General features: G+C 36.9%; 1 protein-coding gene across 4 annotated transcripts; it reads left to right on the plus strand.

Annotated features, from left to right (window-relative positions):
• Window positions 1–1,326: 1,326 nt before the first annotated feature.
• LOC105048227 (uncharacterized) lies at window positions 1,327–11,769 on the plus strand. 4 transcript variants are annotated; one of them, XR_012142498.1, is made up of 9 exons: window positions 1,364–2,940; window positions 3,040–3,105; window positions 5,097–5,241; window positions 5,348–5,566; window positions 9,984–10,206; window positions 10,291–10,489; window positions 10,626–10,822; window positions 10,912–11,001; window positions 11,111–11,769. XR_012142498.1 is itself a non-coding variant. In XM_073260403.1 (7 exons), the coding sequence occupies exons 1-7, from the start codon at window positions 1,784–1,786 to the stop codon at window positions 10,741–10,743; spliced, it is 2,127 nt and encodes a 708-aa protein (XP_073116504.1). In that variant the 5' UTR covers window positions 1,365–1,783; the 3' UTR covers window positions 10,744–10,905. The 4 variants fall into 4 exon arrangements, 2 of the variants coding, with proteins under 2 accessions (XP_073116505.1, XP_073116504.1); XR_012142499.1 differs by having other exon boundaries at window positions 10,931–11,001; XM_073260403.1 differs by lacking the exons at window positions 10,912–11,001; window positions 11,111–11,769 and having other exon boundaries at window positions 1,365–2,940; window positions 10,626–10,905.
• The last annotated feature ends 9,230 nt before the right edge of the window (window positions 11,770–20,999 follow it).

Consider the following 20,999-nt stretch of genomic DNA (forward strand, 5'->3'; position numbering starts at 1 on the left):
AAAAAAATTATTTACTTTAATTATCTTTGCAATTCATCCCCAAAATTCTTGTTCTCCATCAGCTTTTTCCCAATCACAGCATGATCTTTCGAAGAGGTCTATCTTGCAGACAGCCTTTAAATAGGTACCCATGCATACATGATGCTATTTTTAATATATTTAAATATACTGGTTTATATGAAAACATGTTTCAGTAATAGTTTTTGTGCTCAACTACTTGTGACCTGTTTAGATCGCAACTTATTTTCTTTATGTTTGGGAACCAGCCAAGTTTCATGTAAGTATTTGTCTCTCCTCTGCATTTTCTTTTTCTTTCTTTCTTTTATTTTTCACCCTTATTGGTATAATATAAATAAGATTTCATTATGGTTGGCTTTGTATGTACGATGTCAACGTTGCCATGTGACTAAACCCTGGGTTCATGATACATTATTATATGTCCCCGCTCTTTACATGCGAAATTGAATGTGTCTGATCTGGGGTTATCAGGTTTGCTGTCACCTCATCTAGAAAATTTATCTAACGAATGATGGGGATATGGATATAATGAGTTTTGAATGATTCCAAATCATCTCTCAAAAAATAATAGGTAATTGCATGATCAACTTTAAATAGTTTGTGCCATGGTTTATAATACACACACAAGATCATTTCCTATTTGAATTAATCACCAAGAGACTATTACTATTAAGTAATTAGGATATTGGCTTAAGGCATATTGCAATTCTTAGCATTTATTAGACAAATAAAATAATATAGGAATTAAGAAATAAAAGAAAATTCTTTAGATGGAACCTAATCCTTAGCAAATAAAATCTTTCATTCATTATTTTTATGTTATTTTTTGATGTTTGCGATATATATTTATCTGTCTTTATCCCAATAGTATTGTAATTTAATATGAACTAAGTATAATTTATTTTTTTATTTAAAAGATGAGAAAAAACATCTCTTATCGTACTGAAAAAAAATTATGATTTTGTTTGAGTACAGGTGCTGCCCAACATATCTTCCTCTTTTGATAAAGTAGGATGAGTTGTCTTGATAATTAAAATATATATATATATATATATATATATTTTTTTTTTTTTAAATTAAAATTTTAATAAAAAAATAATTTTATTTTAATATTTAGTTTTAGGTCTTCACATGTAGTGAGCCGCTGCTACCGACGCAAAATGGATGGTGAGGATGGTGGAGATGCCGACGACGGCTATCTTATGGGCCTCTTTAGGAGTGGTGATGGCATGGAGTTCGGGGAAAAAAAGAGAGGATGACTCGGCTTTCTGGATGTGGAGGGCGCAGTGGAGGGTTGCGGTGAGGGCGAGAGTAGAGTGGCAGACGTCATAGGAGATGAGGCGGCGGCTATTGGGAGAGGATGAAGGAAGCGGAGTCGGAGCCGGAGTCGTGCGGAGCAGTGGAGGAGGTGCATCTGGGGATAGTAACGCCATTTTCATGAGACGATCAGCGCCGAAGATTTTTATGAGGACCGTTGGATCTATTATTCCCCACGTGGCTATAATCGAGTCTTGTACAAGCACCCTACGGTGCAAAGTTTGCACCGCAGCGGATCTGCACCCGCTATAGGAAAACCCTAGGTGTGATATCCCGCGTCCCACTTAATTCCGACCCTCTCTCGACCTTCCCTTCTCCTCTCCTCCTTCAGCTCGTCCTCTACACCTACTTCCCCGCTACCCGTGACCCAATCCCTAATTTCTTACACCTCTCTTTCATTGATCCGAGAAAAGAGAGATAGAGGGAGAGAGAGATCGACGAAAGAAGGATGGCATCGGCGAAGGATGCGGATCCGAATTTGGGGTTCCTGACGAAGCGCGACACGGAGGTGAAGCTCCCCCGTCCGACCCGCGTGAAGAACAAGACTCCGGCCCCCATCCAGATCACCGCCGAGCAGATCCTCCGGGAGGCCCGGGAGCGGCAGGAGCCCGAGATCCGGCCCCCCAAGCAGAAGATCACTGATGTCTATGAGCTCTCTGATTACCGACTCCGCAAGCGCAAGGAGTTCGAGGACCAAATCCGCCGCGTCCGATGGCACACCGGCGTCTGGGTCAAGTACGCCGCCTGGGAGGAGTCCCAGAAGGACTTCGCCCGCACCCGCTCCGTCTGGGAGCGCGCCCTCGAGGTCGATTACCGCAACCACACTCTCTGGCTCAAGTACGCCGAGTTCGAGATGCGCAACCGCTTCGTCAACCATGCCCGCAACGTCTGGGACCGCGCCGTCACCCTCCTCCCCCGTGTCGACCAGCTTTGGTACAAGTACATCCATATGGAGGAGATGCTTGGCAACGTCGCCGGCGCCCGCCAGGTGTTCGAGCGCTGGATGTCCTGGCAGCCTGACGCCCAGGGCTGGCTCTCCTATATCAAATTTGAGCTGCGATATGGCGAGGTCGACCGTGCCCGCGCCATCTATGAGCGGTTTGTCGCTTGCCACCCCCGCCCCCACGCGTTCATCCGCTATGCCAAGTTCGAGATGAAGAATGGCGAGGTTGCGCGGGCCCGTGCTGTCTATGAGCGTGCTGTTGACCTCCTGTCTGAGGACGAAGAAGCTGAGCAGCTCTTCGTTGCTTTTGCTGAGTTTGAGGAACGGTGCAAGGAGGTGGAGCGTGCCCGGTGCATCTACAAGTTTGCGCTGGACCACATCCCCAAGGGCCGCGCCGAGGACTTGTACAAAAAGTTCGTCGCATTTGAGAAGCAGTATGGGGACAGGGAAGGGATTGAGGATGCCATCGTGGGGAAAAGGAGGTTCCAGTATGAGGAGGAGGTAAGGAAGAATCCACTAAATTATGACACGTGGTTCGATTATATTAGGCTGGAGGAGAGTGTCGGTAATAAGGAGATGATTAGGGAAGTTTATGAGAGGGCAATTGCTAATGTGCCTCCAGCAGAGGAGAAGCGGTACTGGCAGCGATACATCTATTTGTGGTAAGAATGATAGGATTTTGTTTTGCAAGAAAAAATAATTTTTTTTTCTTGATGATCAGTGTATTTCAATGGTTTATTTTGTTTAATCATTCTGCACAGGATAAATTATGCATTGTATGAAGAGCTTGATGCTGGAGATATGGAGAGGACTAGAGAGGTTTACAGGTTAAAAAATCCTCCCTTTATTGGATAAATGTACATCTATTCTAAAATATTAAAACTTAGAGAATTTTTTTCTTGACATGTTAGCATATGTATGAAAGGATTGAAGTCGGGGTTATCTTCTCAGTTAGTTTGGTGACAATCTTTATTATGTGTAAATACTAGATCCTGATATTTTCTTTTGGTCAAAATTTTTTAGCTTAAAAACAAAATCCAGATATGTTATAGAAAAAGCATCTATGCTTAGTTCCACCTAGGGAACAACTTTAGTCATTGTTCATTCACATCTAGTTGAGCTATAATACTTGTAGAAACATGGGTGTAGAGATGGTCGGAGTGGTGAGTGCTTTAGTTGATGCTTTGTGCCTAGCATTCACATGTTACTTCTTATTGGTTTATAAGCAATTTGGCTTTATGCTAACTAGATTGAAGTGTTGTTGGCATAATTTTTATTGGATGGCACATAGAGTTTTGCTGAATAAATAAGGCTTTACATCTTGTTACATGGGGTATAAATTGGGTTGGGATTTTTTGATGAAAGGGCTGTTTTTGTATGAATGCGTTTAGAACATGATAGCAAGGAGATCATAGTTAAAATAGATGCAATGTGTTTCAACAGGAACGTTGATTATGATTCTGCTTTTAATGTAAATACCACAACAAGATGGAAGACATTGTCAATAGTTGTATGTTTTTTGGAACAAAAATTAGGATGAAGGTTGGCGACAATTGCATGACCATTTTGAAGAAATTTGCAGATTGTGAGTAGTCCAATTGCCTGTATTGTTCATTTGATTCTCTAGTCTTAACCTGACACATTTGAAAGTGATTGTTGTGGGAAAGGGAGTGCTGTTTTGAGTAGTTCAATTGCTTTTATTGTTTGTTTGATTCTCTAGTTTTAACCTTGACACACTTGAAAGTGATTATTGTGGGAAAGGGACTGGCGTAAACTTCTTTCTCAAAGGAATTATGAAAAATGTAAGGGAGAGGGTTCACTCTGCATTTACTTTTTTTTCGTAAAGATTCATGTTTAGTAAGATTTTAGTACAATATGTAGGAAGAAGGCATAATGTGCTCTTCACTAGAAGGTACTTTTATGGTATGATCATGGTTTTGGACTGACAGCAATTGCAAGATCTCAAAACATTGTTATTACGAATACAGGTATAACTCTTTACTTGGACAGTGATATCAACTTACCAATTGAGATCCTCTCTTGTAATAAGCAGTAGGCCTGCCAATTAGTTGGGCCTTGACTAGATGGAGTTGATTCAAATGCAATCCAAAATATAAAAAGCCTCACCCAGATCTGATCTGATAAACTGATGAGTCACAGAAAATGGTATCAACCGTAATATTTAGAAAAGAGAGATGTTTGGAATTGTGACAAGTGTCATGAAAAAGGAGAATTATATGATTGCACGGATGAAGTCTGTAAAAAAGAAAGATAAAGCTTGTATCCATGGAGGGCCCAACCGTTGATAGCATTGGATGGTTAAAAAAACTTCTTGAAGCTGGCCCCAAGAAACTAGGTTATCTATTGCCTTGTTGTTTATGGAGCTAACAAACTATAATCCAAGCCAGAACCATCTCCTCTTTCCTCTCCTAATTATCTCTATTGCTAAATGGGGAAGGTGCTTATATTATTTTGCATTAGTTATGGCCCTGTTTTCAATCTGAGTTTTGTTTTCCATTTTTTCACTCCTATAAGACTATACTGAAAGAGTTCCTTAGGCCTTAGTATGGATTAAGCTTTATGCCCTATATGTTATTGTCGAACAGCTAATTATTAAATCTACCACTTATTTGTAATATATGCTTTATCAATTTCTTGCATTTGTAGAACAACTTTTTATCTGCTTGTGGAGCTTTAATGCATGATAGCTATTAATTATTACTTTGTTATGTCTGTATCATTTATTTAGAAATAAATACATTTGGTTATTTGTTTTTTTGATGCTCAGAAATATGTCAATTTATATTTGCTGCCACAGGGAATGTATCAAATTGATTCCTCACAAGAAATTTTCATTTGCAAAAATTTGGCTCCTGGCAGCCCAGTTTGAGATAAGGCGAAAAAATCTTAAGGCTGCACGCCAAATCCTAGGCAATGCAATTGGAATGGCTCCAAAAGATAAGGTATGTATCATATTTTTCCTTCTTGCTATATGTTGTTATGGAGAGAGTGTGCAATGCTTCATGATGATACCAATTGGTTCTTGGCTGAATGCTCTATTTTCCACAGATCTTTAAGAAGTATATTGAGATTGAGCTCCAGCTAGGAAACATCAATCGTTGCAGAACCCTGTATGAGAAGTATCTTGAGTGGGTTCCTGCAAATTGCTATGCTTGGAGCAAATATGCTGAATTAGAAAGATCATTAAGTGAGACAGAGCGTGCTCGAGCAATTTTTGAACTTGCGATTGCTCAACCTGCATTGGACATGCCAGAGCTGTTGTGGAAGGTATGTAGTTTTTTCTAACCATATATGTTACCTTCTTTGCATGTATCATATATTTTGAGCTGTCATGAATCAATTTGAAGTTTCAGTCTGTATTGTATCAGAACCATATTTTTTGATATGGTGGTGTAAAAATGGCATATAAAATGTAATCTAAGTGAACAATATGTGGAAAATGAGTGTCTTGAAAATGGCTATCAAGACATAAGCTAGAAAAAGAATTTCACCACTAACAAAAAATCAATTTCAATCAGACACGTGGACAATGAAATGGACCTGAAATAGTAAAAAGACTACATCTTTTTTGTTGTTTATGATTAGAATAATGTTACGTTCACCCTTTTTTGGTTAAGAGGCTTAGTAGCATATGTATTTATTTACAAATGGAAAATTATCCATCTATAATGACATCATCTGTAATAACATCTTTGATTCCTGTTCTGTAATCCTTGAGAGAATTTCTAATTTTGTCTATTGCCTTAATTTAATTTTTCATATTCTTATCCATTTTACCTAACATCTTTAAATATGTGTTATGGCTTCATTTTTGTGTTTTTGGGCATTGGTGGGTTGATAGACCATTGAGATATTTCCATGCTGTGCAAAAATTCATTAGGAAAGAAAAAAGGTTTACTAAGATGGTTGATTATTTCATCTAGATGGAAGAATGGAGGGAGCTAGATAAGTATGTGTTATGGCCTCACTTTTGTGTTGTTGGGCATTGGTGGATTGATAAACCATTGAGCTATTTTCATGCTGTGCAAAAAATTGTTAGGAAAGAAAAAAGGCTTACCACGATAGTTGATTATTTCATCGGAATGGAAGAATGGAGGAAACTTAGGGGCTTGGTAAATGATGGATTGAATTCAGACACTTTAAACCATTGTTTTACAAGGTGGTTGCCATAGGAACAAGTCAAGAGTGAAGTTGTTCACCTTAGACAATTGTCTCAATCTTATCACGGATACTTGAAGCCATGGAAGGATCTGAAAGTCCTTTTTCAACTCCTGTAACCATGTTAAGTTTGACTTAGTCCTCTAAATCCACTAATTAAATTAAACCATAGCCATCTAGCCTTTTCTTAGTTATTTGGTTTTGGCTTTATGGATCCGCATTCGCTGAGTATTTCTATTTAGGGCTATCTCTGATGTTATTTCAAGTTTCTCCTTGTCCTTGTAACTTCTATTGATGTCACCTTAGGTCTTTCTCTCCTTTTCTTAGCACTTTCAACACAAAGCAAAGTACCTCTCCTTTCCAGAACCCCATCAGATCTTTGTTGTATGTGTCCCCACCATCTCAATGAATTTTTGAGTACTTTCAATTAACACTTCGAGCCATACAATGTTGGCATGCCGAACTAATGTTTTATAACATTTTTCTTTAACTTTTCAATGTATGCACTTCTCACTAACATTCCAGGTGGACCTATATACTTCATCTGACCAACTTTAATTATATTACATATATCTTCATCTATCATGTAATATTCCAGCTAGAATCCTCAGTAATTTTTAAAATGATATCTCCATCATTCTTTAATTTCCTTATCTTTCACTAATATCTTATTGTCCTTACTTTTAATGCATCTAACTTGATCAATGTCTTTTGATTCTCTCTCTCTCTCCAGCTTTAGATATTTTGCAAATATTATTGTCACAATTTTTTTAACAGGATCTATTATATAAATTATCATACACTATATATTTAGTCTCACTAGCATTTTTGCATCTTTTTAGTTTCCTTATATGTCATAAACTCTGTCATTATTTGTTTTTTGCCATTGTTTAAAGCAAATTCATTTTATTCTGATTACCTCTTGTATCTCATTATTCCACCACCGAGTTTCTTTATTTGTTTATCTTTTCTCTTTTGGCTCTTCTATAGCACCTTCAACTACCCTCTTAATACAATTGACCTTTTGGTCCTATATTTTATTCAGTTCAGTTATTAAGTTTCAATTTCTCTCGTGTAGTAATTTATCTCTATAAATATAATATATATATTTTTTAAAGTTTCACCATGTTATCATTGGTTAATTATTAATTTCTCCCCCCCCCCTTCTTGGTATTACCTTATAATTTTTACACGTCAATCTCTCTCCACTTGATTTAAAAAAAAAAAAAATCCCTAGCAAATTTAATCCATTCTTGGTTACTAAATGCTCATCTCTCTTTTTAAAATGTGTTTGCAATTGCTAGGCTATAAGCTATTGCGAACTCAAGAATTGAATCACCCATTAAATTTCTATCCTTCTTCATGTACTCTTTCACATATGTTGCTCTTCCTTGTATTCCTATTAAGTCACTACCTACAAGAACCATTTGTCCTTCAAGAATACTTCGCATCAATCCATCCATTTCTTTCCAAAAAATTGTTGCTTAATCATCGTTGCTAAGCTTACCTGTGGTGCATAATTACTAACTACATTAATAATCTTCTGATTACTAATTTAATAGCTATTAACATATAAGTTATCTATTTTGTATCTGTAATTTTATCTTTCATTTACTTATCTGCTACGATTCCTACACTATTTCTTTTATCATCCTTGCCTACATATACTAGTTCATAACCATCCTTTATATCTTTGGATTTACTACATTGCTATTTATTTTCTTGTAAGCAAGCAATATTGTATTTTCTACAGGTCATGGGCTGTTTTTGGGCAATGACATACCCAGCATCTACTCATCTCTTTCAAACTATGTCACATTATAGCTGGTCCTTTATAGACAAGCTGACCAACTCTTGCTCATTTGTCACTACAAACAAGTCATGTTGTAGCGGATCGCTTATGGACAATGACCTACCTAACTCTTGTGCACTTTTTGCTGCATATAATAGGTGATGCCCTAACATTTACTCATTAAGACTGGCTGTCAAACTGGTGACGCCCCTCCACATTTCTCATCTGGGCTTGGGATCATGAACCCTCCACTAATTAAATCAAAGGTGGGATCATGACCGTCGACCCTCGACTAATTAAATCAAAGTTGGGATCTGCAGATTCTCTATTGATTTTTGAAATCATATCATGTTGGAGCTATTCCTTTGAGTACACCTGTTCAATTTAAATTGGATCGGCTAAGTTAGATTGATGGACTTTTTGAACACATACCTCCACTTGTGTTTGATCTTGCAAAAGAAATCGAGGTCTTGAGTGTTAAAATGATCTAAATCAGACGTCAAAAACTAGATGGATCTTTATTTTAGGTCTGATATACTTGCCAATCCATATAAGATCATTACTGTTTCGTAGTATAACCTCTTGGTTCAATAATATTCTTTGTTCATGATTTCCATACCTATGTGGGCCCACTTTATTTCTATTATATGGTTTGTTTCTATTCATGTTTACCATTCTTATAAGTAACTGTGTTCTAATTCTTGAATGTCAAATATCTTGTGACAAAGTAAACCTTTTTTTTCTTTTTTTCCATGTTTGTTCTACTTCTCATCACTGTCCCGTTTCCCAATGACCTAAGATTAGTCACAAAATGGAATTTTCTTTTGTGTTTATGAATTCTGACTTCGTCAAATATAATATATGATAAGAAGGTGTTGCTAAGTTCAGTGTATCGGCGGTTCGAGAGTTTAAATTTCTAAATTATGATCTGAGGTTCATCTTATAATTTCTGGAGCAAAAAAAAAAAAAGAGAGAGAGAATCATGGAGTCTTCTATTTTCCCTTTATCTTTTTCTACTAATAGTAATAGTAGTATGTATTCCTAGCATGTCTGGTGGAAGTCTAAGCTCCTTAGGCTTTAAGTATTCCCTCATAAAGAAGAGGAGATTACCTCGGAGATAGAGGTTGATAGGGTAACCTCTACCTGACCACAACTCCAGAGGCATACTATCATTTGATTTAAGTGGCTTTTGGCTCATCACACGGATCCTCTCCCAGGACGGTGAGAGGGTTGAATGGCACCTTCCGTTGACTCATTGTCTGCGTCCACCTTGTAGAGAATCTCGTCACTTGTTTCGTTTGGGTAAAGGCACAAAGACCTCAATGGTTGTGCATCATTGCTGCACGAAGAGGCACAGCTGAAAAATCTTTAATAAATTTGCATATAACAATGTTTGACAAGCACAACCTACTAGGTACTGCTCCCTTTTTGATCATGTCTCCTCAGTTCTCTTACTTTGATTTCTCTATTATTTATTTTCAGCTCCAACCTCAGTGAATTACTGATTGCAGGTAAAATCACTATTCATTCCATTATTGGGTTCTTTAATGCATCATGCAAATAATATCATCCCACTTTGTCTTTTCTCTTGAATTGAAATTGAGCGCTGTGTAGTTAATTACAGACTCAAGTGAATATGGAAATCTATCTCAAGCGAGGATACGATATTATCTGTCGCCAATACTGCCATCTATAGCTTAATGCGGCTCATTTGTTTCTTGCATTTCATTACAGGCTTACATCGACTTTGAGATATCAGAGGGTGAATACGAGAGAACAAGGCAACTCTATGAGAGATTACTTGATCGAACAAAGCATTTGAAGGTATGGATTAGTTATGCTAAGTTTGAGGCTTCAGCTGGTATCGAAGATGAAGAAGAGGGTGAGGAGGCTCAAGAAAGCAGTGATGATATCTCTTGTCATGAGCAGCAACGGGAGTGCATCCAACGATGCCGAGGTATATTAGATGAAAATGGAATTAAAATTTGCTTTTTTTGTAATTTTAAGATGGAGACAACTTCAACTTTCTCCCTTCTACCAGGTGTTTTTGAGAGGGCATTCGACTACTTCAGAACAGCTGCCCCTGAGTTAAAGGAGGAAAGGGCAATGCTCTTGGAGGAATGGTTAAATATTGAGAGTAGTTTGGGAAATCTTGGGGATGTTACTCTAGTCCAAAAGAAGTTACCCAGGAAGGTAAAGAGGAAGAGGGCCTTATCCACCGAAGATGGGACTCCTGCAGGGTATGCTTGTTGTCTTCTGTTTTCTGTAATTTTAATTACTTTTGATTCGTGATTGCTTGTGAAATTTGGCTTTTATCTTTTCCTTTTTTTTCGTCCATAAGAGAGATTGAGCTGACATTATGTGAATTTTGTGCAGTTTTGAGGAATATATTGACTACATATTCCCTGATGAAGTGGCAATGGCTCCAAATCTGAAAATACTGGAAGCTGCATACAAATGGAAAAAGCAAAAGGTGGATTCTGATGAGGATTGAATGTAATGCCCATATATTTGGCTGATATATGTCAAATCATTTTTTTCGCTTTGGGTTGACATGAAAGCATAGCTGTTAGGTATCTTTCTTTACCAATGTATATATCATGGGTTGATACACGTCTAACATGGTCTTTTCTTCAATTCATCTAACTTTCTGCTACACTAGGTCATTTTTTAATGTTCAGCGTAGGTAAGCTATAACCCTAGCCGTCCATTTTCTCTGCGATCATTTGCAGTCTCTGAATTGATTACGAAGGTATGAAGTGCATGGTCCTTTTCTATTTATTTACTATTGCGTGATTGATTATCTGGTGATTTTTAATATGCCCGTCTAATCTCCTTTTTTTTTTTTTTGGGTCATCAAGTTGATGGATGCCTGTATTATGATCGCTCAAAACAAATGGCGTTGATGGTGTCCATTATACGCCGTAAGCTGGTTTGACTTTTGGTGTTGATGATGGCTCTCTCCCCCATTGGATTCCAGTTCTTAACTGATATTTTTCAGAATGGTTGAGCATGATTTCCTAATGGAGTAGGTGATCCTTATTAAAAGAAAACATCCTTGTCTCTAGTTCTCTTGCTTCACAACCATGACAAAAGGACTAAGCTTCCATTGATGCTTTCCAGTCACTTGGTTGGAATAGCTGGTAACATAAAGAAATCGTAATATGACTCTATATGTATAGATGATGATAAAAATATTTCTTTCGGAAAAAAAAAAAGTTGATGCTGATGAGTTTTGAAGTGTTTTTCCAAAGAAGGGTTTCTTCTGTTTCACGGTAACACTCAGATTGCTTCTGCTGACCTCTTTGGGCATTGAAAACGCTGCTATGGAGCATAACCACTTCATTTTCTAAGCCAAGTGTGAGGATCAATATTTTCTTGTTCCCGGGTTCTGATTTTGTTGTGCAAGCTGTAATGACGTCTTTGCGAGAAATACGGTGGATTTGCTGCTACCCCTCTCGTTGAAAGAGAAATGCCAACTGGTTGAGCTAAATGCGATTGACACAGTCAAATTCACTTACGTATTATTTTATCAAAAAATAAAGAAAATATCTGAGGCTTTGTAGTGAAGTTGTAATGGAAATGGAAGACGTTCTCTCATTGACTTGTAAAGTTTCGGCAGATGTATGAGCGGCTTGCCCGTTTGCTATTTTTTCATGTATCCTGTGTCTATGAACGTGTTCTATCTCTTGCTTTAACGTTGTGTAGCTAGTAAAAAGTTAAGGTTAACGCTGTAGATACTCCGGCACTCGTGTTCCGCCAATTAAGCATTACTCGTGTCAGGCTAAGGCTCCTCCTCCTCCTTGTCAGTTTATGTAATTTAGTTTATATAATAGTGCAGCATTACTTTTTCTGAATATATTTATGAGAGATTTCAGTGAAAACTTATTATTATGACATTTAGTGCATTTTTTACTAAGTTCAGCCCAATTTAGGTTCTAAATCTGTGAATTGGAGATTGCCCTGATGGTCATACTCTTTTGCCTAAGATTGGGTTCCTGTTTTGCGCAGAGTGACTCCTGAACAGTGATTCCACCGAGTTTTTAGACTTTGATAATTATATTATGTAGGTAGATACCTCCCTTTCTCTGAGTGGGGAGGGGAGGGGGGATCCAAGTTTTAACTTATACATTCTAAAGTTCAGCACGAGGTATGCACATGGGTGGTGTGTATGAAAGGTTCAACAATCCGCAATTTTTGGAAAGTATAAAAAAGTAAACCGAAGCACTGCATAGATATTCTTATTCTATTTTTGTTTTTTTGGTAGAAAAAGTGTGACAGTTTATTAACTATAGCAAATGTATATGTATAGGTACCAAAAAAAGGCTTGCAAAGCAAAAAAAAAAAAAAAAAAAAATGCAAGCCGAAGAACCAAGTAACTGCAGCTTACAAGATGGGAAATAAATACAGATGTTAAAAAAACGGTTTTTTTATGAAGCTTCACAAAAAAAGAAGTATAATACCGTGAGAACCCAAAAAATCTATGTAGAAATATAACAGTAGAAAATTCTATCCAAAAAAATGTACAAGACTGTGAAAAAGCGGATTCATGTCTATAGAAGTCAGAATCCATAAGTATAGCGAGCAGGTTGAAGCAATTAGACATTTGAAGTCAATTCCGGGAGCAAGCTAAAACAGTGAAATAGAATTTCATATTCCTTGACTGTAGATGATTCTGTAGCAGATAAACAATAACACGGAAGCAGGAGAGGAAGATGTAGAATCTCACAAATGTGCCCAAGAATACATCTTGAGAAGCATCCCTCGCAGACTTGCTACAACTTCTAGTACATGCGTTGAGCAGAATTGCTACAACTAGCCTGCAACTAGAGATATATAGGGAAAAAGGTCCAGATAGATAAAAAAATGTTTATAGAAAATGAACTTAGAGCTGACAGTAAAAATACAACAGTATCACAACTTCTAACATTTCAGCTTGTGATTAAACCAACAATATTGATTTCAGAAAAGCAGACTCCCAACCATATGATCAGAAAGTAAGATTATAATATAATACTGTATCAGCATCATCATCGTTCAAAATAAATTCCTCTAAAATCCGAACAAAGAATATCCAAGAAATCAGATGGAAGAGGGTCATTGGGTCCCCAATTAAAATCAGACTGTCTAGCTCTATTTGTCAGATAATCAGCAGCTCTGTTACCCTGTCGAAGAATATGAATAATACTTGGCATCCTCTCCATCATGGAAGAGATTTCAGGATTAAATACAAGAGGTGTGATTTCCATCATTAAAAACAAAAATAATAAAAACGGATGGGCATTCCACAATTAGGTCATTCCATCTTTTTCGTAGTCTCGTCCGGATTAATCAGGTCAAGTGGGTAGGGGGCATTGATCGTTTACAAATTGTTCTAAATGATCCGCTTGCTCCTTTAGTTTTCTTTAAACAGAAGGTACCTACGGTACCTTAAGCTAATCCATCCCTCTAGGAGTTGTATCAAATGTAGCCTATGTTTTTCCAACCCACTCCTTCGCCCTCCTTTAATATTCTTGAGACAGAAGGAAAAGGTACCTTTGATACCTTCAGCTAATCTGTTCCTTTAGTGAGTTTGTTGTTACCAAATGTAACCTATGTTTCTCCACCCTACCCCTCCATACTCCTCCCCCCCCCCACACCAAACAAGAAGGAAAAAAGGGGAAAAAAATGTTGTCAATAGATTAGTAGATGGTTATAGCTTCTCAAGGCATGATTGTTTTTTCAACTTTGAATGCCAAAGAAGCATGGTAAAACATTTGTTTCATGATCACGCATCAATATATTATATCATACAAAATTTCAATGAAAAAAATTCCTTGTTTTAAAGACTATTTTAATCCATACAGCAACTGACCGCAACATAAGATGCATTTCAATAGTTGGAGTGTAAAATGCGTTTGCTAATGATGGGAAAGTACAGGCTCTTTTTTTTTTTAATTTTTTGATAAAAATGCTCATTCTATTATTAGTCAACATATGTGTTAGGATGGCAAACATGATCCATGGTTTCAATCATTAACTTAAATCAGCCACCATGCAATTAGAGTATGAGTAACCGTGACATGCATGAGAACATTGAAGTTGCCTAGAAAACAAAGAAAACATAATTCCTGATTCTGAATCAAGGGGATACGCACGAATGGACGAACATATAAGAAAAATACAACTGATCTCTATGGCAGTATCACCATTGCACATGAATTACGTGCATGACTCCTTTCAGTGATTAGCCTTGGAGGTTAATGGTCACTAATTACATCCGTTACAACTAATGTTTGGTGTGTAAAGTTGGTTACTTTTCACCATCAGACAGACTCTTGTTGTCAAGTTAGGAACCTTGCATAAAGATGCAGCTCTCGACCTCAATAGTCTCGATTTGCAGCTAGAGAATTTATGCCAAAGCATCTCATATGAATGATAAATATTTTAGATATATATTAAGGAATATTTTGTTTTCTGAGTTTTTTTGGATGTATTGATACCCGATTGTTGTGAACAACCATCATAGCAAAAAAAAAAAAAAAAAAAAAAGAAAAGAAACGCTAGTGTAGTTGGTAAAGCCTTTTGAGGTTGATGTTGAATCTTGCATCCATCATGATTTCAACCAAGATTTCATCCATCCTAGTTCTCAAATATTTTAAAAATATTTCCATCTTTCGTACCTCCCTGACATAAAACAAAGAAAAAGAATAAAACTGATGACTGATTCAAAGCAGCAAGAAAGGATGCCTGCCGTCCTATTAGCCTTTTTGAAAATACGTGTAGCTTAACACAAAGTGGTAATCGACTTTAACCTCAAATGCCCAATAGTAATGCATGAGCATGTCCCTACGAACTTTCAACAATTTTTTTTTGTTAAAAAAAGAGAGACGTCCCTATGAACAATCTTCTGACGTAATCGAGAAAAAAATTGTTCTAGAATCTCATTCTAGTACCTTTTTGATATAAAATGAAAAAGAATAATAAAACTGGCAATCTCTTGGCCAGGTAAGCGGGTCTAAATTATTTGCTCAAAAAAATATGACCATGTAAATGATATAGAACCTTACAAATATTGTCACCTTATCAGTAATGTCAGTATGGCCTCTTTGTTTTTTTTTTTGAATAAATTATATTTTTAATCTTTAAATTATATCTTATTTTTTTTAAATAGTTCGTAAACTATAAAATCGTAATTTTTGATCTCTGATCTTTTCGAATCGTCTCAATATTGCTCTTCGATTGGTTTTCGGTGATTTTCTTTTATCAGTTTAGTTGTTTCTCGCTAAGCCAGTGCTTATGTGGTCATTTTTTAAATAATTGGCACTGACATACTTACGTGGCAAAATTATAGCAAAGTAACAAGAAAAAATATTTATTCTATTTTCCATCGTCCTCCTCTGAAATCCTTTCATTCGTTGTGAATGAAACCCTACCCCTCCCAAATCCTCTCGATCATCTTGTCGGTATAAGGGATCTTCTCTAATCATCCTCTCGAAATCCAAATTTTCAATCTTCTTCCCTATTTCCCCACTACGGTAGACATCCTGCTACTGCCTTCGCCATAGATAGAAGCTCAAATGTTAGGTTTAGCGCCTCCTACCGATCCAAGGTTTTGAACAGTGAGGGAGCTAGGTTTTGCCTTTGTGGGCAATGCGCTCAGATAAGAATCTCATGGACAAGAAGAAATTTAGATCAAAAGTTCTTCAGTTATCCACGTTTTGGCGTATGAGTTCTCTTTGGCCCTAACTCTATTTTTTTTCATCTTTTTGATTTTAAAAACTGCCTCTGTACAGGAGAAGATGTCATGCTGTGATTATTTCGAATGGTATGATGAGAAGATCCGCCTTCGTGGGAAGATAGTGATTAATCGGTTCAAGGAGAAAGTGGATGCGATGGAGGAGGAAGTCGGACGCTTCCGCTGCAAATGGAGGATGTATCAGCTGATTATTTTGCTATCTTGGTTAATTGTTGGTGTATTATTTTTGAAGAATCAGCAATAGCAGTCGAGTTTGGGGGATGCTATCGTTTTATAATGTATTTTAGTAGTCAAAACTTGTTAGTGATGCAGGTTATGGATGTAAATTGAGATTTTAATGCAAATGAATGAAACCCTTTTTGTGATATTATTGTATCAGAACTTTCTTCTTTGTTTCTCTGATTGTTTTTTAATATTGTAAACTTGTAAGCAAATATCTCTGTAGAACCATCAAAAATCATAGTAAAATTAAGCTGACTGTTTAGATCATTAAATGTGCTAAAACTTTGAGGACCAAATAAAAATACTTCGAATAGTATGATGATTAACGAGATAACTACCATCCAATGGGTTCACAACAACAGTTCATTAAAACCTTAGTATAGCATATGTATAGAAATAGGGCCACATCACAAATGGAATGAATCAAAGAAGAAAATGAAATATTATAAGAGAGAGAGAACACAGAAACCTTGAGGACCAAATGAAAAAATGATGATGTTATTCAAGGACTAATTGATACTATCTTATCTACAGACCACCCAATGTGTTAACTGACACTATCTTATCTGCAGACTATCCAAGGTGGCTAAAGTGGTCTAAAGTAGATCCATTGATCTTGGTGGACCAAATAAAAAATATTTATATAGTTCCAAGACTAACTGACATTATTTTATTTGCAGACCACCCAATGCATTAACAATAGTAATTCACAAAAAAATAACCTATATGTGCACAAAATATGAATGTTAAAAGCTGTCGGCCACATTACAAACTTTGATATACAATATCATTCATCGCTAAACAACTGCATTGGAACACTATTGGCTACATAATATCATTCATTAGTTAATAATTAAGACCTTACATAAAAGACAATTGAACTGCTATGGACTACCAATTACAATTCTCTTAAAGTAATCCACAGTGAATAAGTCCCAAAACCAATATTGCATACATCCATCAAGAGATTATATATCAGTAGTTGAAGTAGGTCCAGACCTACCCCTCATAGTCCTCTCAGGTGGAATAAATCTATCCCTCCCACCCCTAACTTCACCCCTTCCAGCAGATATGCCTTTTCCAATAGCAGAAGATGCCCTCCCAGTAGCTCTCGTGGATGATGAAGATGAAGCACTTCTCGCAGAAGCTGAAGTTGAAGTACTTTTTACAGAAGCTAAAGTCCTCCCTGCAACAGATCCACCTTTTCAACCACAGATCCAGCCCTTCCAGCAGAAGATGCAGCCCTCCCAACAGCTGATCCAACTCTTCCAGCAGAGGCTGCAACCCTCCCAACAGCTGATCCAGCTCTAGCAGCAACAGATCCAACTCTACCAGATGTTGATCTAGCTCTATTAATAGCAAAACCAGCCCTTCCAGCAGCACCTACAGATCCAGCTCTGCCTACTATCTGTCTGCCAGTGGTTTCTCTTCCGGCATGGCCCCTTCCGGCACCATGAACACAGCCTTCTATAGTAGCACTACCTACTTGTATTGTCTCATTCACAGCAGATGAAGATCTCTTTAAGGTAGCATGATCAAATAGTTAGTACTAAATTTTATTTAATAAATTAAATATTGAATGGTTATTAACATACCTGTGTGCCATGATGCTGTGATGCAAATCTGAATCCCATGAATTTCTTGCTGCTCCTCTGTTCTTGACTGCCTTGGCTTCCATGTGTTGCAGCAGAGGTATCAGTGGTTTGCTATCTCTATCTTGGATTACCTCCCACTATTGTCCTCTGTATGTCCTTGAATTATGTCCTATCAAATGATATTTTCCACACCTTATTATTGTACCTATCTTTCTTAATCTATCTTAAGTGAGATTTTGTGTTTCATCTGCATCTCTTCTCTAATTTCTTTTTAGCCTATTAGATGGCCTCCTTATTACTGGAGATAGCAGAGGGACTAAATTAGTCTTAGGCCACATATTTTGACCGTTAAGTGGTTGGAGAAAATGAGAATACGTTCTCAGCTATGTTTTCTTATGAAAGTAAGAATGCGCAAACTCTTTAGATTTTTTTTTAAAAAAAATAGATATATTGTATGGCATGGGCATCAGGTATACCAGTCAACTGCCACTTGAAACAACTGCATTCATACTTATCCAAGTCCACAACATATTGATTAACACCTTGTTCAACTTTATATCCACTGTCATCAGCTCATGTAGCAAGATAGTACCGTGAGACTTCTTTATTCTTCTCCAGTTTCTTCATGATCTTAGGATAGATTGGATAATCATGTTTCAGCATCAGTTCCCTCTTTTTGATTATCCTTGTCATCATGACCTTACACATCATCTAGCATTTGTACAATTGGTTTATCCTTTGACTGCAGTATGAAAGAATTGAACGTCTCAGATAAATTGTTTAGGAGCATATCACATCTTGGCCAAATCCTAAATGTATGTCTCGACCAGAATCTAGTAGGAACAGCCATCAGCCATTAGTATGCAACGGGATCAATTTGTTCTATCGCATGAACATGATGTTCAAAGTTTGATTGGGTTGTATCCCTTGTTGCATTCCAAAGGGCATCCTTCAGTATCAAACCCTTGAATTTTGCCTTGAAATTGGCAAATAAATGCCGAACACAAAACTATGATTGGCCCCCGGGAGTAGATCATCAAATGTAGGCAATAAGCCCTGCGATGATCATGAAACATTATAATCATACTAATATGAAACATAATTACCATACTAATATGAAACATGATTAGCATCTAGTATGGAATGATAGAATGGTCAGTACCTTCTACTGGCCAATAATGAATGTCCAACCTCTATCTCTGTATGAGCCAATATCAAGTTGAAGAAGCTCCAAAAACCAACTCCAACTATCTTTTGATTCAGATTCAACGGTACATACCATTATTTTCACCAATCCCAATTGCAGCCATTAACTATCCCAAATATGGCTTTTTAAGATGATAAGCATCTAGGGCAATTACAGGCCTACAGCCATCCAAAAAATCTTGTTTAAGAGCAGCAAAGTAGATATAAAATTGCTTGAAGATTGGTTCACCATCCGAATCTTGTGTATCAATAAGCATATTTACTGTACTACCATCATTTGTCCTTCTAATTTCCTCGACATAATCCCACAACCTACTATACTGCCCTGTATTAGATCTCTGTATAATCTCCATCATCTTCCTCTTTGCCCAATATGCTTAAGATTTTGATATTTGTATATTGAAATCTTGCCTAACCTGCATAACCACCTCACTGAGCTTCCAAGATGGCTGACTCCCGAATCTTTTCAGGTAGTTATTGGCTAGGAAAGTAGATTTCATGTTCCTGTTCTAGACCTCTCTAAAGCAAGTGTATTCACCACAATAAGATTTAATCTGTACTACTGAATTATCCTGCATTAACGAAGCATACAGTTTTTAGTTGCAATTCTCCTGACATATAGCTCTCACCCTAACTTTGTCATTTTTCACCAATCTTACATTTTGTCTCCCAATTATTGTATGCTCTCTTATCACTTTTTTAAGCAGCTCAAAACTCTTGAATTTCATGCCCAACTTAAATTATACATTTGCCATATCAGTTTCTTTATTGAATACATCAAAAGTAAGTCCACGCTCCTCTTCCGATGAATCCCATGAAACCAATTTCTCAGACTTTGAATATTCCAAAGAAACATCCTGCTGGTTTTCACCTTCTTCAGCCCTTGATTCACCTCCTTCAGCAGTTGGTTCACCTTCTTTAGCCCTTGCTTCACCTCCTTTAGCCCTTGATTTAGTTGGTTGTCCTACAGCACATTCTTCGACCTCTTCAGCTGAACTTCCAGTATAATCACTATCTTGTAGATCATCCAAATTAATACTTCTTTCAGTTGAACTTTCACTGTCTTCATTGCCTTGCTCACTACCTTGCTCATTGCCTTGCTCACTACCTTTCTCACTGCCTTCCCCAACATCTTTGCTAGGTCTATGAATGGGTACATACTTTATATTTAGCAAAGGCTCTGCAGTTGAACAAGACTGCAGTTCAGCCTGCTACTCTGGTTCTGGCTCCGACACAGCTCTTTGATAACCACTGTCACCTTCATCTCCATGTTCCATATAAACATGTATCATCCCATCTACCGGAATGTCTGAAATCATCTCTAACATATCTTGATATCTAAAGATAAATTTTAAGCCATTGTTTAGGTCTTTTTCTAACTTGACATAGTAAAATTGAGAGATGTTGGAAACCCCAATATCCTCTAATATGCCCTCTAAGTTAACTCCGAAATAGATATTCTATCAAGATCAACACTATCATATATAGAAATTTGTCCCCCAATATATTGTACTGTAGGCTTGAATATGAACTTGTCACCATAATGAAATGTGATAGAAAAAAATTGATAGCCATATTTAAACCCTAGGGCACAACTACAGACAAACGAAACTATTATTTAGCGAGCATGAAAAGTTAGGTTAAGAGATATTTTGATAAATCCATGATTTACTAGATCCCAAATTTTTATGAGATATACATTCAGTAAATAATTTAAGAGTCTATGGTGAATCAGTAAATACATGCATTCAAATTATCTATAATTTACCAACTTCAAATGAGATTTTAATAACTTAAAATGAAAAAATTAAATTTCCTAACTTCAACCTATAATTTATTTTATAGATTTATATCACTCTCTACCGACTATCTTCGTGATTTTTAGAAAGCCAAGCACAAACATGCATCCTATAAACCCAAAATAACATGGATACAAACTTTCGTTTGGTGGGGAAAGACACCTACATGACCACCGAATGCAGAATGAGT

This window comes from Elaeis guineensis, chromosome 7, assembly GCF_000442705.2.
Source record: "Elaeis guineensis isolate ETL-2024a chromosome 7, EG11, whole genome shotgun sequence".
Lineage (NCBI taxonomy): Eukaryota > Viridiplantae > Streptophyta > Magnoliopsida > Arecales > Arecaceae > Elaeis > Elaeis guineensis.